General features: G+C 49.4%; 5 protein-coding genes across 5 annotated transcripts; 1 reads left to right on the top strand and 4 right to left on the bottom strand.

The window, feature by feature from the left end:
• Window positions 1-1,066: 1,066 nt before the first annotated feature.
• On the top strand, window positions 1,067-3,437 carry KD926_006304 (uncharacterized protein; the record flags this gene model as incomplete). Its single annotated transcript, XM_053099285.1, has 3 exons — window positions 1,067-1,515; window positions 2,122-2,483; window positions 2,557-3,437. 3 exons carry the CDS (start codon window positions 1,067-1,069, stop codon window positions 3,435-3,437), a joined length of 1,692 nt encoding a protein of 563 aa, XP_052956948.1.
• An 861-nt stretch (window positions 3,438-4,298) lies between these two features.
• On the bottom strand, window positions 4,299-5,341 carry KD926_006305 (DUF1996 domain-containing protein; the record flags this gene model as incomplete). Its single annotated transcript, XM_053099286.1, has 2 exons — window positions 4,299-5,035; window positions 5,104-5,341. 2 exons carry the CDS (start codon window positions 5,339-5,341, stop codon window positions 4,299-4,301), a joined length of 975 nt encoding a protein of 324 aa, XP_052956949.1.
• Window positions 5,342-7,036: 1,695 nt separating this feature from the next.
• KD926_006306 (protein ERV29) lies at window positions 7,037-8,305 on the bottom strand (the record flags this gene model as incomplete). The annotated part of the gene is made up of 5 exons (XM_053099287.1): window positions 7,037-7,109; window positions 7,170-7,234; window positions 7,295-7,788; window positions 7,888-8,000; window positions 8,139-8,305. The coding sequence occupies 5 exons, from the start codon at window positions 8,303-8,305 to the stop codon at window positions 7,037-7,039; spliced, it is 912 nt and encodes a 303-aa protein (XP_052956950.1).
• Window positions 8,306-9,837: 1,532 nt separating this feature from the next.
• Window positions 9,838-11,043, bottom strand: KD926_006307 (uncharacterized protein; the record flags this gene model as incomplete). Its single annotated transcript, XM_053099288.1, has 1 exon — window positions 9,838-11,043. The coding sequence occupies one exon, from the start codon at window positions 11,041-11,043 to the stop codon at window positions 9,838-9,840; it is 1,206 nt and encodes a 401-aa protein (XP_052956951.1).
• Window positions 11,044-13,145: 2,102 nt separating this feature from the next.
• Window positions 13,146-15,343, bottom strand: KD926_006308 (putative MFS peptide transporter; the record flags this gene model as incomplete). The annotated part of the gene is made up of 7 exons (XM_053099289.1): window positions 13,146-13,399; window positions 13,482-13,907; window positions 13,956-14,110; window positions 14,208-14,579; window positions 14,637-14,859; window positions 14,916-15,029; window positions 15,079-15,343. The coding sequence occupies 7 exons, from the start codon at window positions 15,341-15,343 to the stop codon at window positions 13,146-13,148; spliced, it is 1,809 nt and encodes a 602-aa protein (XP_052956952.1).
• Between the last annotated feature and the right edge of the window lie 1,851 nt (window positions 15,344-17,194).

The raw sequence follows: 17,194 nt of genomic DNA on the forward strand, positions 1-17,194 counted from the left end.
TGACTAGTTTGTTTGTTTGTTTCCTGATTCTTAGTAATGGGTGTAAGATTTGACTTTGCGGGCGTTTCATACTTCGTCCCTTCCAGCCCGAAATTTCGGTAGCGCAAACTTAGAGTTCCTGGATTGTGCAGGGCCCGCCCGATTCACTGGTTTCATCGATATATAAATAGATCGGCCGGGCTATGTTTAGATTTGGATTCCTTACTTGGGAAGGCTGTTTTTTGGGTTATTTGTAGATTGTTCGATTGGATGACTAGAATAGAGGAATAAAGAAATGAGGTTTTGTATGTGTCAATGAATGAAAATGCTTTGTGTTTTGTTTATTTTGTATTCTTTGAGGATAGCGAGGGGAGTACGTATAGTTGTCTATCTCGAGACTTTAAATTAACTTCAAACGTCCTGGGCGCGGGGGGGTCACTGCGGTGATCAAAAACAATAATTCTATAAACAGATGCCTTGATTAACATTGAATTGATTGATTAATATAGGAAGACTCAAATTTTTCTATGGTATTACCTACATAGCAAGTGCCTTTAGAGAGATAAACAAACAGCAAAGTACTTGACAGCTTGTTTTAGGCATTCAAACGCTTACATACTATCCTAAACTGATGGCCATAGGTAAATATATACAGGTTTCCTATATATGTTACTTTATTCTGATATTCAAAGGAGATTGTTATGAGAATAAAACACCAGTAAAAGAGATATATTAAGTGGATAAAGATAGAGTATCCTTTTTTGTCTCTCTTGATCCTTTATTGTTTCTATCCTAGTCACTTCTTTTACTTCTTCGCGGACATGTAAGAAGATGACTTACATCTATCGTTGATTACCCCGCTCACAGTCGTTTGCTGACCTTCCATGTTTGCAACACCCAGGAAGACCTCTTCTACCTACAAAATCATTTTCTTGATCATTACATCTGGCTGTATCAAGGAAAATAATTCATACGTTCCTCATCCGCAGCGTTGCCTAAATTCATACGTCCACATTTGTTATTATTGCCTGGTATGAGCTTTCTAGGACGATGTCTCAAAATCATTTAGGTAATCAACAGGCTCAAAATGTCCGGCGCAGAAGTGCTTGCAGCGGTCGGCGCTACTTCTTCTGTGATTACAATCTGCGAGACCTGTGTGACAATTGTCAGGTTTATCCAGAAATGCCACCCATCAGAAACCACTGCCAGGCTGAAGCCCCAGATTGAGCTACTAGCGCAAACCATCACTCAACTGAAATCTTTGAACCTGGGTTCATCGGTGCCTGATCTGAGTGCGGTGCTTAATGGGTGTAAGAAGGAGCTTCAAAAGCTCAATGGTCTCCTCGAAAAACACCAGCAAGCCTCTTCTACCACTTTACTACAACGAGCCCGGAAATCTTTCAAAGTTCCAATTTGGGAGGAAAGGATCCGAGAGATTTGGATTGGCATCCAGCAATACCAGTCAACTATCAGTCTTTACTTGGACCTCTACAACACTCAGCGACTTCTCAATGCCCCATACGCCGACCTTTGTCTGTATATCGTGCCATGGAAATCAACAACTGGATTTGTCGGCCGTCAAGATATTTTCGATCGAGTTTCGAATTCTATAATCCACTGCACCCACTACCCTTGCATTCTTTCAATCACTGGCTCGCCGGGCATAGGGAAGACAGAGGTTGCCCTATAATTGTGTCTTGGAGCAAAAACAACATATTCGGTCATTGTCTGGATCTGCGCCGAAACTGAATCGCTTTTTATACAGGGCGTCTGTGACTTTGCACATAAGCTTTCAAGGGGCCAACGGACATTCAACAATCAAGACGACAGCTGGTCATATATTCCCGAGGTTGCCAAGATCAGAAGCCAGCCATGGTTCCTCGTTTTCGACGACTGAGACTCTGTAGATTTGAAACCCAGTACATTCCAATTTCTCGCGGATGGTCGCCAACGCGACGTGATTGTGACAACCACAAGAAAGAAAGCGTCATTCTTGGGAACACAGATCCAACTACCCGCTTTTCCAGAAGAGGATGCTATTGATTTGATCCTTAGCCAATCACAATACTCTGCGAGTATAGATGTCGAAGCTGCAAGGGATCTTGCCAGGGCATTAGGCTACATACATTTTAACTTGTCCAGGGTCAGTGCCCATATGCGGTCGAAAGGATACACCCCCAGGCAAATTTTCGAAGAGTTGGGAAGGTCCTCGAGCCTAGATCAACTTGATAACAGCAAAAGAATGACCTCGCCAATTATCCTTACCTTGGAAGGTGTTAGAAGAGAAGACCCTCGTCTGATTGAATTTCTCCTGCAAATGTCCTTCATCTCTGTTCCTGCGGAGTTTCTGTTCCGAGACCATTTTCTGGTGGCTCAATCTCGCGACGAGCCGCTTCCCACGTTTTACCAACTATTTATTCGCGACAAGCAATGGAGCTCCGAAAATTTCTTCTACGCCGTCATGCGCCTTGTCTCGTATGCCCTAGTCAGAGAAGAATTGATCGGTGAGACCGGATTCATGGTTCCGTCAATGCATCGACTTTGTGAGGACCACTTTGCAGAGCGAGCTCCTACCAGCCGGCACCAGCCTCAGCCTTCAGTTAATGTTTCAGAAGACAGCCATCGTAGCTTCTCCCCTAACCACTCATGACTGGGAGGAGCTTTCGTCTCACCTTCGACGGGTTTTTCGCGAGAACATCCTGGAGGGCGTCCGACAGAGTAACGCCATTATCAGCGGCCCTGACAACGTGAGAAAGTACAGCGGTATATTAGAAGGTTACCAAACGGTCTTTGCTGCATTCCTTGCCATGTACAGCAACGAGGAGAAAGAGGCTCGGGATCTACTTCAAGAGTCCCTCGGCCTGCAGTCATCCTGGCTTGGAGAATCAGCGTCCCTGACATGTGCAACCATGACATGGCTAGTCTTACTATATCTGAAAAGTCTGTCCCTCGACGAAGCTGAAGTCATGATTAACCGACTCAATACGGCCGAGTCTCAAGTGTCAAACAACAAGGAGGTTCCCCAAGTGAATGTGCAATTCCTGAAAGGCCATTTACAAATACGAAAGCAGAGCATTGATCACGCTGTATCCATTTTCAAGCGCTGCACAGACCTATGCGCTACCATCACTGGAATTGCATGTGTCAGTACTGCATCTGCTCTTCTCAGTGGGGTGGAAGCTATGTTGCTTCAAGGAAATGCCGAAGATGCCACCCAAGCCCTTTATGACGCAGAACGTATCGAGAAAGAGATCGACAGTCCTCGCGCCCTTGCTATTCGCATCAAGTGGAATCTGGCACGTCACAGCCTTCGTATGGGGGATTATGTTCGCGCGATCAGCTGCTACAAAGACCTCTGCGAGGAACATGAAAGCAATCACGACCAAGCGGGCTCACCCTTTCATCGATGGGAGTTTTTTTCACTGGGAGCTGGGCGATGTATACCTACACATGGGTGATATACAAAAGGCGCAATTGGAATATGATATTGGACGGGCCAGTGCAAGTCGGAGATCGGGGGCTATAAGTAGTGTTGACTCGCAAGACAACAACTCGCAGTGGCTCATATACGGGTCGTTGGTGAGAGCGGAGCCCCTTATCTGTGAGAAATAATACAAGAAATCGGCTCAAATTCTGTTTTCTATCCCTAGGTACCCCCTAGCACCTGAAACATCTACAGGCGATAAGCCCAGCCAGGACTTCTTATCACTAAGTTTCTTTGTCATAACAATGACGAGCGATGTGTCCTAGGTCAATGGGACGAGAATACACATACATATACAGGCAGATATACAAGATATCTCCTCAGAGGCTTGCGGTACTCTACGACTCTACTTTACGCCCCATGATAATCGGCAATGACTTGTTTCTGTCAAGGCCTTATCAGCCACAGCTCCTGTTGAAACGGAGATTATGTTTGTGGATATCATATAGTTACGGGGTAAGTGAAACTGAAACCTACCTACGAACTATTCCATTCACTACGGAGCAACAATCGGCTACAGTTGATAGATATACTGCAGGGAAAGACAGTGTAAATGTTTCCAGACAGTCAGATCTTGTCTTTTGTAGCTCTGATTAGGCGTTTGAGACATTATTCTACGCGCGTATGTACTGTAGATATGTTTTTCAGGCACAGCCTGGAAATGTATTTATGATTTTTCTAAGAGGGATTATATAATCATATCCATGTCAACAAAAGACTGCCCAGTAGGGCCTAACCTTTCCTGATATACCAATACCGCAGCAGCTACCAGCACCCCAGGATTCACAGCAAGAGCCCCTCCCCAAAAGGGATCATAGGGACTGAAGACATCCACCTAGTAATGCACGCGACCAAAACGCATATGTCTGCGAACCTTCTTGGTGCTCATCCCCATCATCTCGACACTCTTCTCATAATCACTCGTTCCGTGATCCGGGTCCGCATCCTGCGCATTCTCCGCACCACAAACGGATCCAGCATCCGCGTTACCCTTGGGCCCGTCAATCGCCACAAAGTTCCGGTTCGACTCGGCACCAACCATGTTCTGCGCCGCCTCGGGAATCCACCCGTTAATGAAGTCGCCGTGCGAGCAGTACGACGACCCACAGGCCAACTCGAAGGGCGCTTCCCCGGACCATCCGTCCGGCAGCAGAGAGCGGAGGTCGTAGCGGATGGAGAAGCGCAGACGAGGGATCCGCGACATGCCCGTAGGACACCAGTTGTCGCCGTAGCCGTCGTTGACGCGCGGGTTGCCCGAGTACGCGGACTCGAGGGTGTCGGGGTTCACGCAGTCGCGGAACAGGAGGAGGGTTTGCAGGTGGGTCGAGCAGGTGTTCGAGGGGAAGGCGGCGTCGTCCTTGTCTTCGGCGGCGTCGCCTTCGCAGAACCATTGGATGCCGGCGTTGGAGTCGACGTCGGCTTGCGACTGGGCGCCTGCGTTGCCGGCGAGGTCGGTGTAGTCTTGTGGGATGGGGATTTCGGCCTTGTCGAGGTCGATATAGTACGCGCTGAAGCGGTTGACGGTCACCGGGGTGCGGGTGCCGTCTTTGACGAGGTAGAGGGTAGGGACCCCTGGATAGAAATTAGCTGGGGCTCCGTAGATAGGTACTACTCAGGAAGAGGGAAGAGGAATGGTTTACAGTAGGTGGAAAAGTCATTGGGGTTGGCGGTGGAAGAGCACCCCTCCTGCAGCTCAGCTGACGTGGTGGTGTTCACGGTCACAGCGTCGGACCCGAAGAAGCTGTGCATGTGGGACTTGTACTGTCCAGGCACCACGAGAGGATCGATGTTCTTGTACATGAACAGATCGGAGGTGGTGACGGTGTAGGCCTCAGCCAGGCCTGCCACTAGGGCAGACGAGAGAATGAAAGAACGCATACTGATAGAATTAAAGAAAGATTTAAAAAGAAAGGAATGGATGAGAATGAAAGAATGTAGAGACTGGCTCAGAAAAGAAAAAACCAAGAAGTGGTGGACAAACGCATGACTCTTTATAGAAACTGGAGAGCAGATGAAGGAGATGCAGGAGACGCCGTGGTGGAGGCGTTTGTCGGTTTAGTCGGTTTTGGTGGGTGGTAGTCAGGAATTGATTAACCCAAGACTCCTCATGGAGACGCTGCCCGCTAAAAAAAGATTCAGGAACCTCGAATGGTGCTGTCTTAGTGTCAATACTCAATACTCAATAGTACTAACTAGTATTCACCGGAAGAGCCCATAGCCCTGCGACCTGATAAGTGACAATCTTGACATGCTGGACTCCAGATTTGGAGTCGCTGCGTTTGTATCCACCTTTCCTTATGCTTATTGTTTATGCTTACTTACTTGTTTTAGGTACTCCGACAGTTGGATCCATGACAGCCATGGCTCAGGAATTGCCTAATTCCCTCAGCCCCTCTCTCAATCTCATCAATCTGCACACTCTCAGACCAAGAGAAGAGCTCCCCAACGAACAGAGATGCGCATCCCATCGCCGAGAGACGAAAAATCATCTCCAACTCGACCCTGGAGGGACTCCGAAGGGGAAACCCGACGGCCCACTTTCCCAAGGCCCTAACGAAGGGTTGAGCGTTTCGCGTCGGCGCTGGTTGCCGCAGACCAGACACCTTTTAAATTAAGAGGAAGCTAGAGCCAGTCATGCTAGCCTAGTGTGTAACTGCTAGTGCAGACTCCAGCTGCCAGGATCCGCTTATCTGGTTGAGATCTTTCGCCGGCACCCTGCTTCCAAGCTGGCGCTCTCAGGGTCAAATCAATATGGAAAATCGCCGGATGAACCTCGGAAAGATTAGGGAACAGGGAATCTCAGTCAATCAGTTGATTGATCCCTTTAATTTATGATGGCTTGTGCATAACTAAATAGACCAGAAATAGACCCAGCGTTGTGGTTAGGCCGCTCGTAGGCTGATCACGACCAACTTTTTCTACTCTTGAAGATCTTTGGAAAGAATGTATAACTGCCAATGGTCAGTCTGAAGTAGTATAGAAGGGTTTGAGCTACCTTGTATACCGTTTGTCCCCCGCCATGGTCTCTTAGGTATACAACACCCAGGAAGACAAACTCAGACACTAATTCAGCTTAACAGAAGATACTAGTCGAAAAAGCGCATAAATTCCACGTTAGATGATCGATTTGTAACTTTGTAGCTCTGCAGCCCTCTGCATGATTCATATATTGCATACAGAATTAAAGAAAATAAAATAGAAATAGGCCTAACCAACTGATGTATTGGAAAATGAAGAAAACAACTCCCGGAAACATTGAACAATTCCAAAATGTAATATGATAGATAGAGAGGAACCAGAAGAAATGAAAGAGAAAGAGAGAGGAAGCAGTTCAAGGGGGAAAAATGAATCATATAAATACTCCGGTTGGATGGGTAAAGGGAGCCATCCCGATAAACAAGATCATAATAACAATGAATGTCACGCGAACACAATTTGCGGGAGTTCCGTTTTCTTGCTTTTCCTTTGTTTGTTTTTTCCTTTTGCTGCAAACGCAAGCTTTTCGATTCGGACCTTTCTTTTGCTGTGTTCATTTCCCCGTTGGCGTCGTCTTTTGTCGTTTGCGCCCTCAACCTAGTAAACCTTCTTCTTCTCATCCATGCTCAGTTGGCCGGGACCCATGTTAATCAGGAGAAGCAGTCCGCCACTATTCAGCGATCATAATTAGCCTCCGCTTCCAAAATCAGAGAAAACGAGCAACACTTACACGATGGACAAGATCTGGAAGAAGTCGTACTTGGCAAAGTCCTTGTGAGGGTGGTGAGGGTGGAGCTAGAGATTCAATTAGTTCCGCCAATCCAGGAAAAACCACGCAAGTCATCGAGAACATACTGTCCAGAAGTTGTTGACCAAAAGGTTGAAGATGCTGAGCAGGACCACCAGCATGATCGCGCTCCACTTGGCCTTGAATCCGACAATGACCATGACGCAAGCGACGAAGCCGGTGAGACTGACAATCACCCGCCAGATGGTCCACTGGCCCGAGAAGACGAATCCGATGAAGAGGAAGATCAGGAGCACGCGACCGGCGAACTGGACATACATCTTGCGGTCCTTCTCGTCGAGCTGGGGCAATCCGGCGGGCACGAACTTCTTGCGCACCCACGAGTCGGAGAGCACCATGAGAAGACCGCCCACGACGCTGAGGTTGCGCAGGAAGAAGTTGAGGTCGAAGATAAGTCCGTATCCGAGGCCCTGGGTGACGACCACGCCCAGCAGACCGGCGACCGCGATTTCGGTGTGTCTGCGGGCAACAACGAGGAAAGAGCATATCGACATCGCGATGACGTTGACAATCAGGAAGGTGTGGGTAATACCCCAAGGGACTGAGGAAAGAAAAGTCACGGTTAGAACCCCATCTCGTCCCTTCAATTGCTCTCCCAGGGAGATAAGATTTAAGAGAGCGCACGAAGACCAAGACTTACTTTTGCGGTAATCACGGAGATAGAGAAGCTGGTCGCTCCATTGCGTAAGAATACGAAGGCTGTCCTCAATGAAAGTGACCACGATCAGGAAACGACCAATGGCAGGCAGGTAGCTGCGGAGGCAAAAAAAGACACGGTGTCAGCGAGGTGGTTCCGGGATCCCGCGATCATTGGGCTGCCATGGCATTGGGAGGACAGGCAATGCCGTTGAAAGAAGCAAAACAATAAAATCCAAGGGAAGAGCCACCTACGGCTTCACGGGATCCGACACGGTGTCCAACCAATCCTCGATCTTGCTGGTTTGCTCCCGGATAGCATCCAAGGGGCTCGGGTCGTCGGTTGCGTCTGCCCGACCGGGACCCTGGAAAGGGTTCTGGTGACCGAGATTATATCCCGCAGTGCCGCGAATCTGCGCCATGGCGGGAGAGGAGGCGAAGCGTCTTGGAGAGGACAGAGAAGGTGACGCAGTAGAACAGCCGATTGATCCCTCGGCAATTGGGAGATGAGGGAGGGGAGTGGACAAACAAACAACCAGGAACTGGAGGGGACAGGGAAGACCCGGGGAGACGGTGGAAATGAGGTGGAAGGAAAGAGAGGACTGGGGGAAATCAATTAAAAAAGGTAGAGCGAGCGAGAGGGGAAGAGAGAGAGAGAAAGAGAGAGAGTGAAAGAGAGGGAGAGAAGAGGAAGAGGACAACAACAAACGAAGCTTCTCCGCCGCCCGCCGTGACTTTCCTTCAGGCCACGATACCCAGATGGGCGCCGCTAGTCCGGGCCGGGTTAGCCCGCCAAGTCCATCCCAGCCAATGACGACATCACCTGCGGCGTTACTGATTTTTAAGGCTTCATTCCGTCCTGGAATTCCAGGCATGCATTCTACCACTACAACAAACTATGCGGGAGAGGCATCTCCCTCCCAGATACTCTCCTCCATACTCTGTACCAGTGTACCTACCGCTGACGGACTGTCACCCCGGGCTCCCTGCAGCGGCCAAATGCCTTGCAGTTCCTCAGGACCTCAAGGCTCATCCATCGTCTCCACTTCCCTGCAATCAGGGACCAGTATTATTTTAGGATCATTGATCGTCCACGTCCGTTCCCTCGGCCCATGCGCGCAACAAATCATTCAAAAATAGATTTTCTCGCGGAGTCCGACCGGAGGTACGGGGCCTAAATTGTGAGACCGGAGACACACAATTGAAGGGTCGAGGGAAGCGTTTGAGGTACAGTGCCAGAACCAAGAATTAGGGGGACAAAACATGCCAGGTGTCTTGTTTCTAGTTGAAACGGAGCCATCCCCAACTCCCTCCTTCCGGCCCCTGTTTGCTGACCATTCCACTCGCATACATCGGCGACACTTCAAGATAATAAACAAAAACAAGTCAATGCGTGGTATTGGTACGATAAAATTCAAGGTCCAAAGGTCCAAAGTCTGGCCATTGGTAGAAACATCCTCTCGTCAATTATCACACAGCAAATATGTTGGTAGTAGTAGTAGTAGTAATAATAGTTTTGAAGAAATAAATAAAATAAAAAAAGATGGAGAAGGCCGAACAAATAGCTGGGAGAAAATGAGGGAGAAATAAAGTAACATAAAAAGAATACATGACTCTATGTAGATCAAAGATTTTCCGGGGCAGTTTTTTGCTTGCTAGAAATGGGGGGCTTCTTGCTGCTCGGCGCCAGTCATTTTCACGATTTTTTTGGTCGGTTTTTTCGAGATTTTTTTTTCTGTTTGCTTTCGCTGAATATGCGACACGCAAAGCACCTCGCCAATTGCGCGGTGCCTTTTTGGTATAATAAAAGGACCCAAACGCCCAAGCCGTAAAGGTAATAATAAGTACAGTTCAAGATGGAAAGGCTTTCCGATGAAACAGAAAGATAGGACCGCCGAAGGGATGACGCTCTTCGGCGATTTTGTGAGAGAAAGGGAGATAGAAAAAAATACATTTAAGCAGCCCAGTCGGAATCAAGAGGATGGCCCTTCTGCTTGGAGAGAAGGATGTCGGGAAGATAGGTGGGCGTCACCTTCACCTTGGGCTCGACAGGAGTAGGAGCGGGCGCGGCAGCGGGAGTGGGAGTAGGCTGGGACTCCGGGGCGCTAGCCTCACTCTCGTCGGCCTTTCCACCCTTCTTCTTGATCTTCTTGCTGGCGACAGTGGTCCACTGGTCATCACCCGCCTCGAGGATGCGCATCTGCTCCTCCTCGGAGGGAAGGCCTTGGTCCCACTTGCCGGAAGGCTTAGTAGCCGCGGGCTCGAAGGTGTCCAACAGATCAACCTTGGGAGCGGCGGTGGGGGCGACGGCGGGAGCCACCTTGGAAGCGCCGTTCGAGACGTTGCTCGCGGGCTTGGTCTGCCAGGCGTTGGTTTGAGGAGCAGCGGGCTTGGCCTGGGCGGCCTGCTGGCGCTCGGCTTCGCGAGCCGAATGTAGCTGCTTCTCAAGGAGCTTGCGGCGTTCCTGCTCGGCTTCCTGGACCTGCTCCTTACGGGCCTCGTTCTTCAGGCGCTGTTGGCGCTGCTTCTTGGTTTCAACCTGCTTGAAGGACTGGGGCTTCTGCTTCTTCTTCTGGGTATCTTCCATGGAACCAGTGACGCGGAGAACCGAAGCTCCGGGAGCAGGGGCTTCCAACATATCGGAGACATAACCGGTGGTGGGGACGGTGGCGTTGACCTGAGGGGAGTTGGCAGGGGAGAGATCATCATCCGCTTCCGCTCCGGTAGTGGAGGAAGTACGGGTGGACACGCGCGAGGCGGAACGCTCGTTGTTACCATTCTCGGGCTGGGCGAGAGTGGCAGTCTTCTTGTTGTTCTTCTTCTTCTGGGACTTGGTGCTGGTCTGAGCAATGGTTCCGTCCCGCACGGCGGCGAAACGCTTGGCCATTTCCTTCTGGTCAATCTCCTCATCCGGCTTATCGGCCTCCTCCGTCTGGGGCACGTAAGCAGGCTGCTCCTCGGCCTTTGCGGCCGGGACAGGGGGCTCGGGAGACTTCTTAGTCTTGCGCTTCGGCTTCTTCACACCCAGCGCGCTTTCTGTTTTTTCCACGACGGGCTTGATGGGAGCTTTGGCCTTGATGGCGGTGGGGCCATTGTAATACCAGCCGAGGCCACCTGCCACGACGAGCAGAAGAGCCCAACTGAGGTACGGATTCATCATCGTTAAAACTAGAGATCTCTAGGTTAGTCGAGGTTCACTGACGTGTATTCAGGGTAGTTCATGTACATACTTCACCGTTTATTCTTAACGCGACGTAGCAAAAGGTCGTAAAGTATTCAAAGAAAAAGGGATGGGTTTCTCGACTGCGCGTCTGAAGATGCGTGCCAAGAGAAATTGATTAGATGGTTGTTGACCACCCAAAGGAGAAAAGAGAAAAGAGGAGAGTAAGAAAGATTCAAGAAATATAAAAAGCGATCTCTCGCGATGATTCAATTCAGCATCAAAACATTAGGCGAAGGCTGGCGACAAAGGGCAAAGTGGTTGGAGAGGAGAAAAAAATAAAAAGCGGCAATCAAAGGCCAGATTGCGTTCGCGATCCTCGGAGACCGACGAATTGAGCAGCTACCAGTTTGTGTAGCGTGCAGCGGAATAGGAGAATATTCCCAGCGTGTCCGCAAGCCGTAGCGATTGGGACAGAAAAAAGCTGAGATCGCCAATGGGAGAGTCGGCGAGGGAGATCAATGGTCTGGAAGCGCCTCGAAGGGCGAGAACGCGGGTTGAGAGGCGAAAAAGTGAGATCACCGAAGGGACATCGAAGCACCCAACCACCTCGACAACGACGTTGAGAGGGAGGAATTGGGCAGGTAGTGAACTGGTTTGATAGACAGCGGTCGCGGGAAAAGGGAAAAAAAAAAGACGGGGGAGAGACAAGAAAGAGGAGAAGAGGAAAAGGAGGAACGAGCGTTGAGAGCGGAAGAGGCAGCAGCCCCGAAAAGGACAGATTATGGAGGTCCTTGGAGTAGTCAGCACGTATTGTCCGTCCGGTACGGTATTGCCGCTAGTCTCCCAAGGTCGCTGGTTTATTCTTTATGATGGATTATTTTAAGTATTTAAAGGGTTACTTCCGCTTCTATTTAGTCTTCTTGCCAATTAGGACGAATGACACCCGGATTTCCCAGCTCTACCTACTCTGACATTTGCTCCTAAAAACGGGATCCGTGGTTGACAGCTGGACTCCTCTCGTCGGAGGAGGACGGGCGTATTGTCCCCGTAGGTAACGAAGGTGTATATCAAGTAACGCCAGGTTCCACTTCATGAATAATGCCAATCCACGGTCAAATTGCTCTCCGTTCCGTCCACCGACAGACCTCGAATGACTGGCGCGGGGAAGATCTGGTGGATGTGGATGGCTGCAGCAATTCAATACGGTACGGGCCAGAACGACCCGAACAGGCCACGTCTTTGCCTTCTTATCGGCTGACTCAGCCCCGTCACGGCATCTTCCGGCCGAAGGCAGTGAAGTGAACTAGGTAGATAGTTAACTTCTAATCTTTACATCACGGTCGGAATTCAAAGCCGGTCATGGCTTGTATCTTTAGTATCGCGAAGGATTGGTTCGGTGGTTGTCGAGGATTGATTTGAAAGTTACCATCAAGCCCCTACAATCACCTATGATATATATACTCCCATTCCTCCTTGAACTTTTTGACTGCTAGCAGCTTGGCAATCTTATATTTTATTTCCTCATAGAAAATATACACTTACGCATCACTCCACAGCTCTCTTGTAAATGAAAAGAGACCGTTGTCTGGATATCTTCCCGACGCTGTTGATATCCGCATTGCTGTGGAGAAACCTGAAAATGAATATGTTTTAAGATGTTAAGTATCGAAGAACGCAGCAGGATTAACATAGGAAGAAATCTCCGTACAGCCTGAAATTGATTATAGCAATACGACGTGGTACTTCTAGCCGGTCTTAATATGTCTGTTTCCTATGTCAATCGCTCGCATATATCGGCTCCTCGGTTCGTTTAATAATGTTTGTAGGAGAAAAGACAGTTGCTTAGAGCTGTACCCCAGACGTGTCGAAAACTCAAAAACATTCCTATGGTAGCCTTTTATACCACAAGAAAAAAATAAATAAATAAAACATCCCTTATTCTGGAGCGAATCGAACCGAAATCCATTCATAAACAACATAGATAAACATTACTTAAATTCATCTGGGTCAAACACCTCGCTTTTCCCACATCCCATTATAATACCAAGCTCATATACAATATCACTTTCACCCCGGAACAATTCCAAAGTGATTTTTCGCTAGACCTCCGGGTCGGTTTTCTCATTGTGTGCCTGAGGTCCACGGCCCAGGTACGTCGACTCCTCGATCTGGTTAAGCTGGTCTTCTTGTTGATCTAGCTTGTAGTGGGTGAGATAGAAGAGGTTACCGCCGACGAAGGCAAGGATGGCGACGAAGCCGTAGTTCCAGATGAGTAGAGGGTCGGTGGAGAGAGCGGTAAGACCTTGCTGAATAGCCGAGGAGATGGCGTTCATGAAGAGGAAGAGAGATGAGACTGCGAACGGGGTGTTAGTTTTCTCTGGGCTCCGAAATTGACAAGAACGATATGTCATAAAATTAGGGTGTGGGTAGCATACCTAAACTCTTCATGTTCTTTGGGGCCTTGGTATAGGCGTACTCGTAGCCGGTAATGGAGGTGAAGATCTCTGAGAAGGCGATGAGCACGTAGGGAACGGTTTGCACCCAGACGTTAATGGGAGAAGAGGTGTCGCAATCACTGGGGTGGTCGCCACAGGGACTCGTTTTGTAGATGTAATACTGGATGACGGCGGCAGAAACCATGGACATGGAGGCGACGATAAACCCGAAGTAGATTCTCTTCAAGGGGCTGAAGTTGAACCCGAGTCTCCGAAGACCTGGATAAACAAAGCTGTCCATGATAGGAATGAAGATGATCAAGGCGAGGGGGTCCAAGTTGTTGATGATATCGTTTGGTGCGCCATGCAGTGCCAAAGTGGCAGATTGCGAAGTCAGGTTGTTGGTCATCTGGCCGTAGGCGAGCCCTAAATGGCGTCAGTTATAATCTTGCAAACACGATCCTGTGAACTTACAGTAAACGGGATACCAGAGGAAAATGACACATGCTTTAACGGCTCTGTTCACTTCATCCACCCATTGATCATCGAAGGTCATCCACTCCGGCCGATTTTGCAGTTTGCTGGGTTTAACTCTTTCCCAGAAATCGTCCGCCCGGCAGTTTTTGTAGCTATTCTCATATCAGTGAAGTTCAGACGAAGATAAAGAGCTAAGCGGGATAAAAGCGCAGGGGCTGCATGAACATAAAGCAGAGATCTATTACTCACAAATTGACCGGGTTCCAGGACCAACGACCCTGGAGGGCAAAGCCCCAAAGCTTGAAGGCCTTCGCTGCCACGGATCCAGTCGGGGGAGTGACATCGTAGTATTTCCGGCAGAAGAAAAGAACAAGAGGACAAAATGCGAACATAATCGTGGGAAGCGTGAAAGCGAGCCAGAACCCGACATATTTCTCGGCATAAACCATGGCGACCGATCCGATTAAGGAGCCGACGTTGATCACGAAGTAAAAGTAGAGGAAGATGCGAGTGATGGTCTGCGAAGGATCCACAATAACACGCTCCCCAGTCTTCGGGATTGTTTCAATGTAAAACTTCGTTTCCTTATGTTGCTCGGCGATGAGAGGTGAAATGTTTGACCTGTTGCAGCATTAGAATCTCGCACCTTACCAAACAAATCAGATGGGGAGTAATCACTTGAATCCTCCAACACCCATACCGAAGACCACGAGACCGATTGCAAAACACGCGATAGATCCATTAGGATGAACAATTACTTGAGGGATGGCTGAGATAATGATAATGATATGTCCCACCATTGCGAAGGCAATCGCTGCCTGAATGGTGTTTAACCGGCCTAGGAACTCATCGGCAATCCAGGCGCCCACAATGGGTGTCACGTAGCACCAGAATGTATTGACTGCAAGAAAAAGATGGTCAGCTATAGAAGACGAAGCATGAAAATGCCAAACTTACAAGTACTGAGACCGGTCGATGCTCTTTGTCCCATTCCCAAAGCGCCCGACTGCCCCGAGTGACCAGCGCCGGTGGTTGAGCCCGGGGGCAGAGGTTGCTGAATGAAATTCACATCTGATCAAGTTACTATAGTCCTTTGCATATTTTCATGAGGGATACATACAGACAGCGGTGGTTCCGTAGTACGAAAATCGCTCGCACAGCTCCACAAATGCAATTGTATAAGCGGTCCAACGAACTTTGCCGGCAACGCGACGAAGAGTGCGCTCCTCTTCTGGCGTGGGACGTTCACGTCCATAATCGTCCACAGCAGGTGACGCAGCAACCACTGAAGTCTCTTTTTCAGCCACCGGATCTTCGAGCGACTTTTGGGGTACGTGAGCTTGAGCTACAGTCACCAAGTCCACGGGGTCAACGGGGTCGCTCATGGCTGCAACACGGCGGCACTACCCGCACAAAGAAGAGTATAGAGCTTCGAAGGAAAATGAGACGGCCCCTAGAAGTACTCCGTACGTTGTTGATGATGGGAAGAGCTTGACAGAAATGGAGGGGGAAAGGGTCTGGAGAGAAGGAGAAGAAAATTTGGCAAGAGAAAGGGCGATCCCCTCGTGCTCTTATTCCCCTCTCAGGTCCATGCGCCAGGAGCTCCTCTCGTATCTTAGTTAGTCGACTGTTCTGTCTGATAGGAGAAATAAGTCCGGTCCAAAATCCTTAGACTCGGGGACCATGCTCCGACTGGGTTTGGGGGGGGGGGGATCGCAAGCTCGATTTTATCTATATTGCCAGGTGCGTAGTGGGCGCGCCTATTCTAGTGTCTGTCTAGAAGGCTAAGCCAACGCTACCTCTGTCCCACTTCCAGCTCATGGCAAGCCGCTTGCCACCGAACGGACAGTCCGATAACCAGAATCTATTAGCATGGGGTACAAATGAGCAGACTTCTATTGGTTCGTCCATTGGTTCCATGGAAAGGCAATCGCGTGCTATCGTTCGCCCTGACCTATCTCAAGGATCAAAGACCCTGCATTGTGATGTGGAAAACGAGCGAACGGCCCCATATCATTTGTGGGAGAGCCTTCAGGCGTGAGAGCATGGATTTTTGTCGTTGACTTATCAGCTGTCCCGGCGGATGGGTCCATCCAGGGAAAATTCCCGTCCGGTTCCCCAGCGCCTGGATGATCCCTAACTCATCGAGACAAGCCCATCTCTCCGCATGGGAGAGACTCGTCTACCGTTTCATCTCAGTTGGGGGTTCAATCTTGCCGCTCGAGACCACGTTGAAAGCATACAATGCCGGAGCGCGCTCAGAATTCTACCAAACAGGTCTGGCCCCATGTTGATGGATTTGACCTTTCCGGGAGTCCGACTGTTCACCGGAGCGAATAGCGACGGGGCAAATGTAACGTCGGTCGAAGGCGATACCTAACGGGTATTACTGTCTATGGCAATGAGACATCGAAATTGCGACAGATTGGACCGAGCTAGGAGCGAGATAGATGACACCATTGGGTCCACTGATAACACAAAACATCAGGGACCAATGATAATCACGATGTCCGAGGCCGCCGAGGAGATTTGGACGGTGGGGGGTGGGAAGCTAATAAAGCGAAGCCTTGGGCCAGAGAGAACAAGCTCCACCGCCGAGCCGGCCCAAACTCTGCTGGGGCGTTGCGCTGTCCATCCAATTCTGGTCGTGAAATTAGAGGAGAGTTAAACTCCGAAGTCTGTCTGGCCTGAGCGAATCAAGGCGGGCGACATGAATAATGTAGGCAAGAAAGGGTACAGAGTAATGCCTGTGATGTATGTACGAGGATTGAAGAAGTGGCAGCCTGAAGACGCCATACCTCTGGGAACCAACGTGATCAGTGCCTCAGGCAGCAGTCAGAAGTTATCCCAAAGGGAGAAAGCAGCCTTCATTCTCGGGCTTGGCTTGCATCAACAGCACAGAATCACCGACTTACACCATCAAGCATCCAGGGTGAGGAATAAGAACTAGAGAAATACCAAGGCCTACGGGATTGATTATTATACGAATTCCGAACTCCGGGGAGTCGCTCATAACCTCGACGGAATACGGCATTCAGTCTTCTGAGCAAATCAGAGAGGTCTGAGTTGATACTAACGCTTATTCCCTGATATCTCTTACTTAAAATCTCATCGAGTCAGTTGAGAAGGCATGGCTGGCTGACTAGGTTGGCCTGAAATTCTTCCTGTATTTAGTGGCAAATGCTCTTTGTCTTCCTTGGTTGTCAGGAATATACGATGTAGGTATGCAGGAAGGA

The sequence above is a fragment of the Aspergillus affinis genome (assembly GCF_023601865.1).
Source record: "Aspergillus affinis strain CMG 70 chromosome Unknown NODE_32_length_299506_cov_85_929706, whole genome shotgun sequence".
In the NCBI taxonomy this organism is placed as follows: Eukaryota; Fungi; Ascomycota; class Eurotiomycetes; order Eurotiales; family Aspergillaceae; genus Aspergillus; species Aspergillus affinis.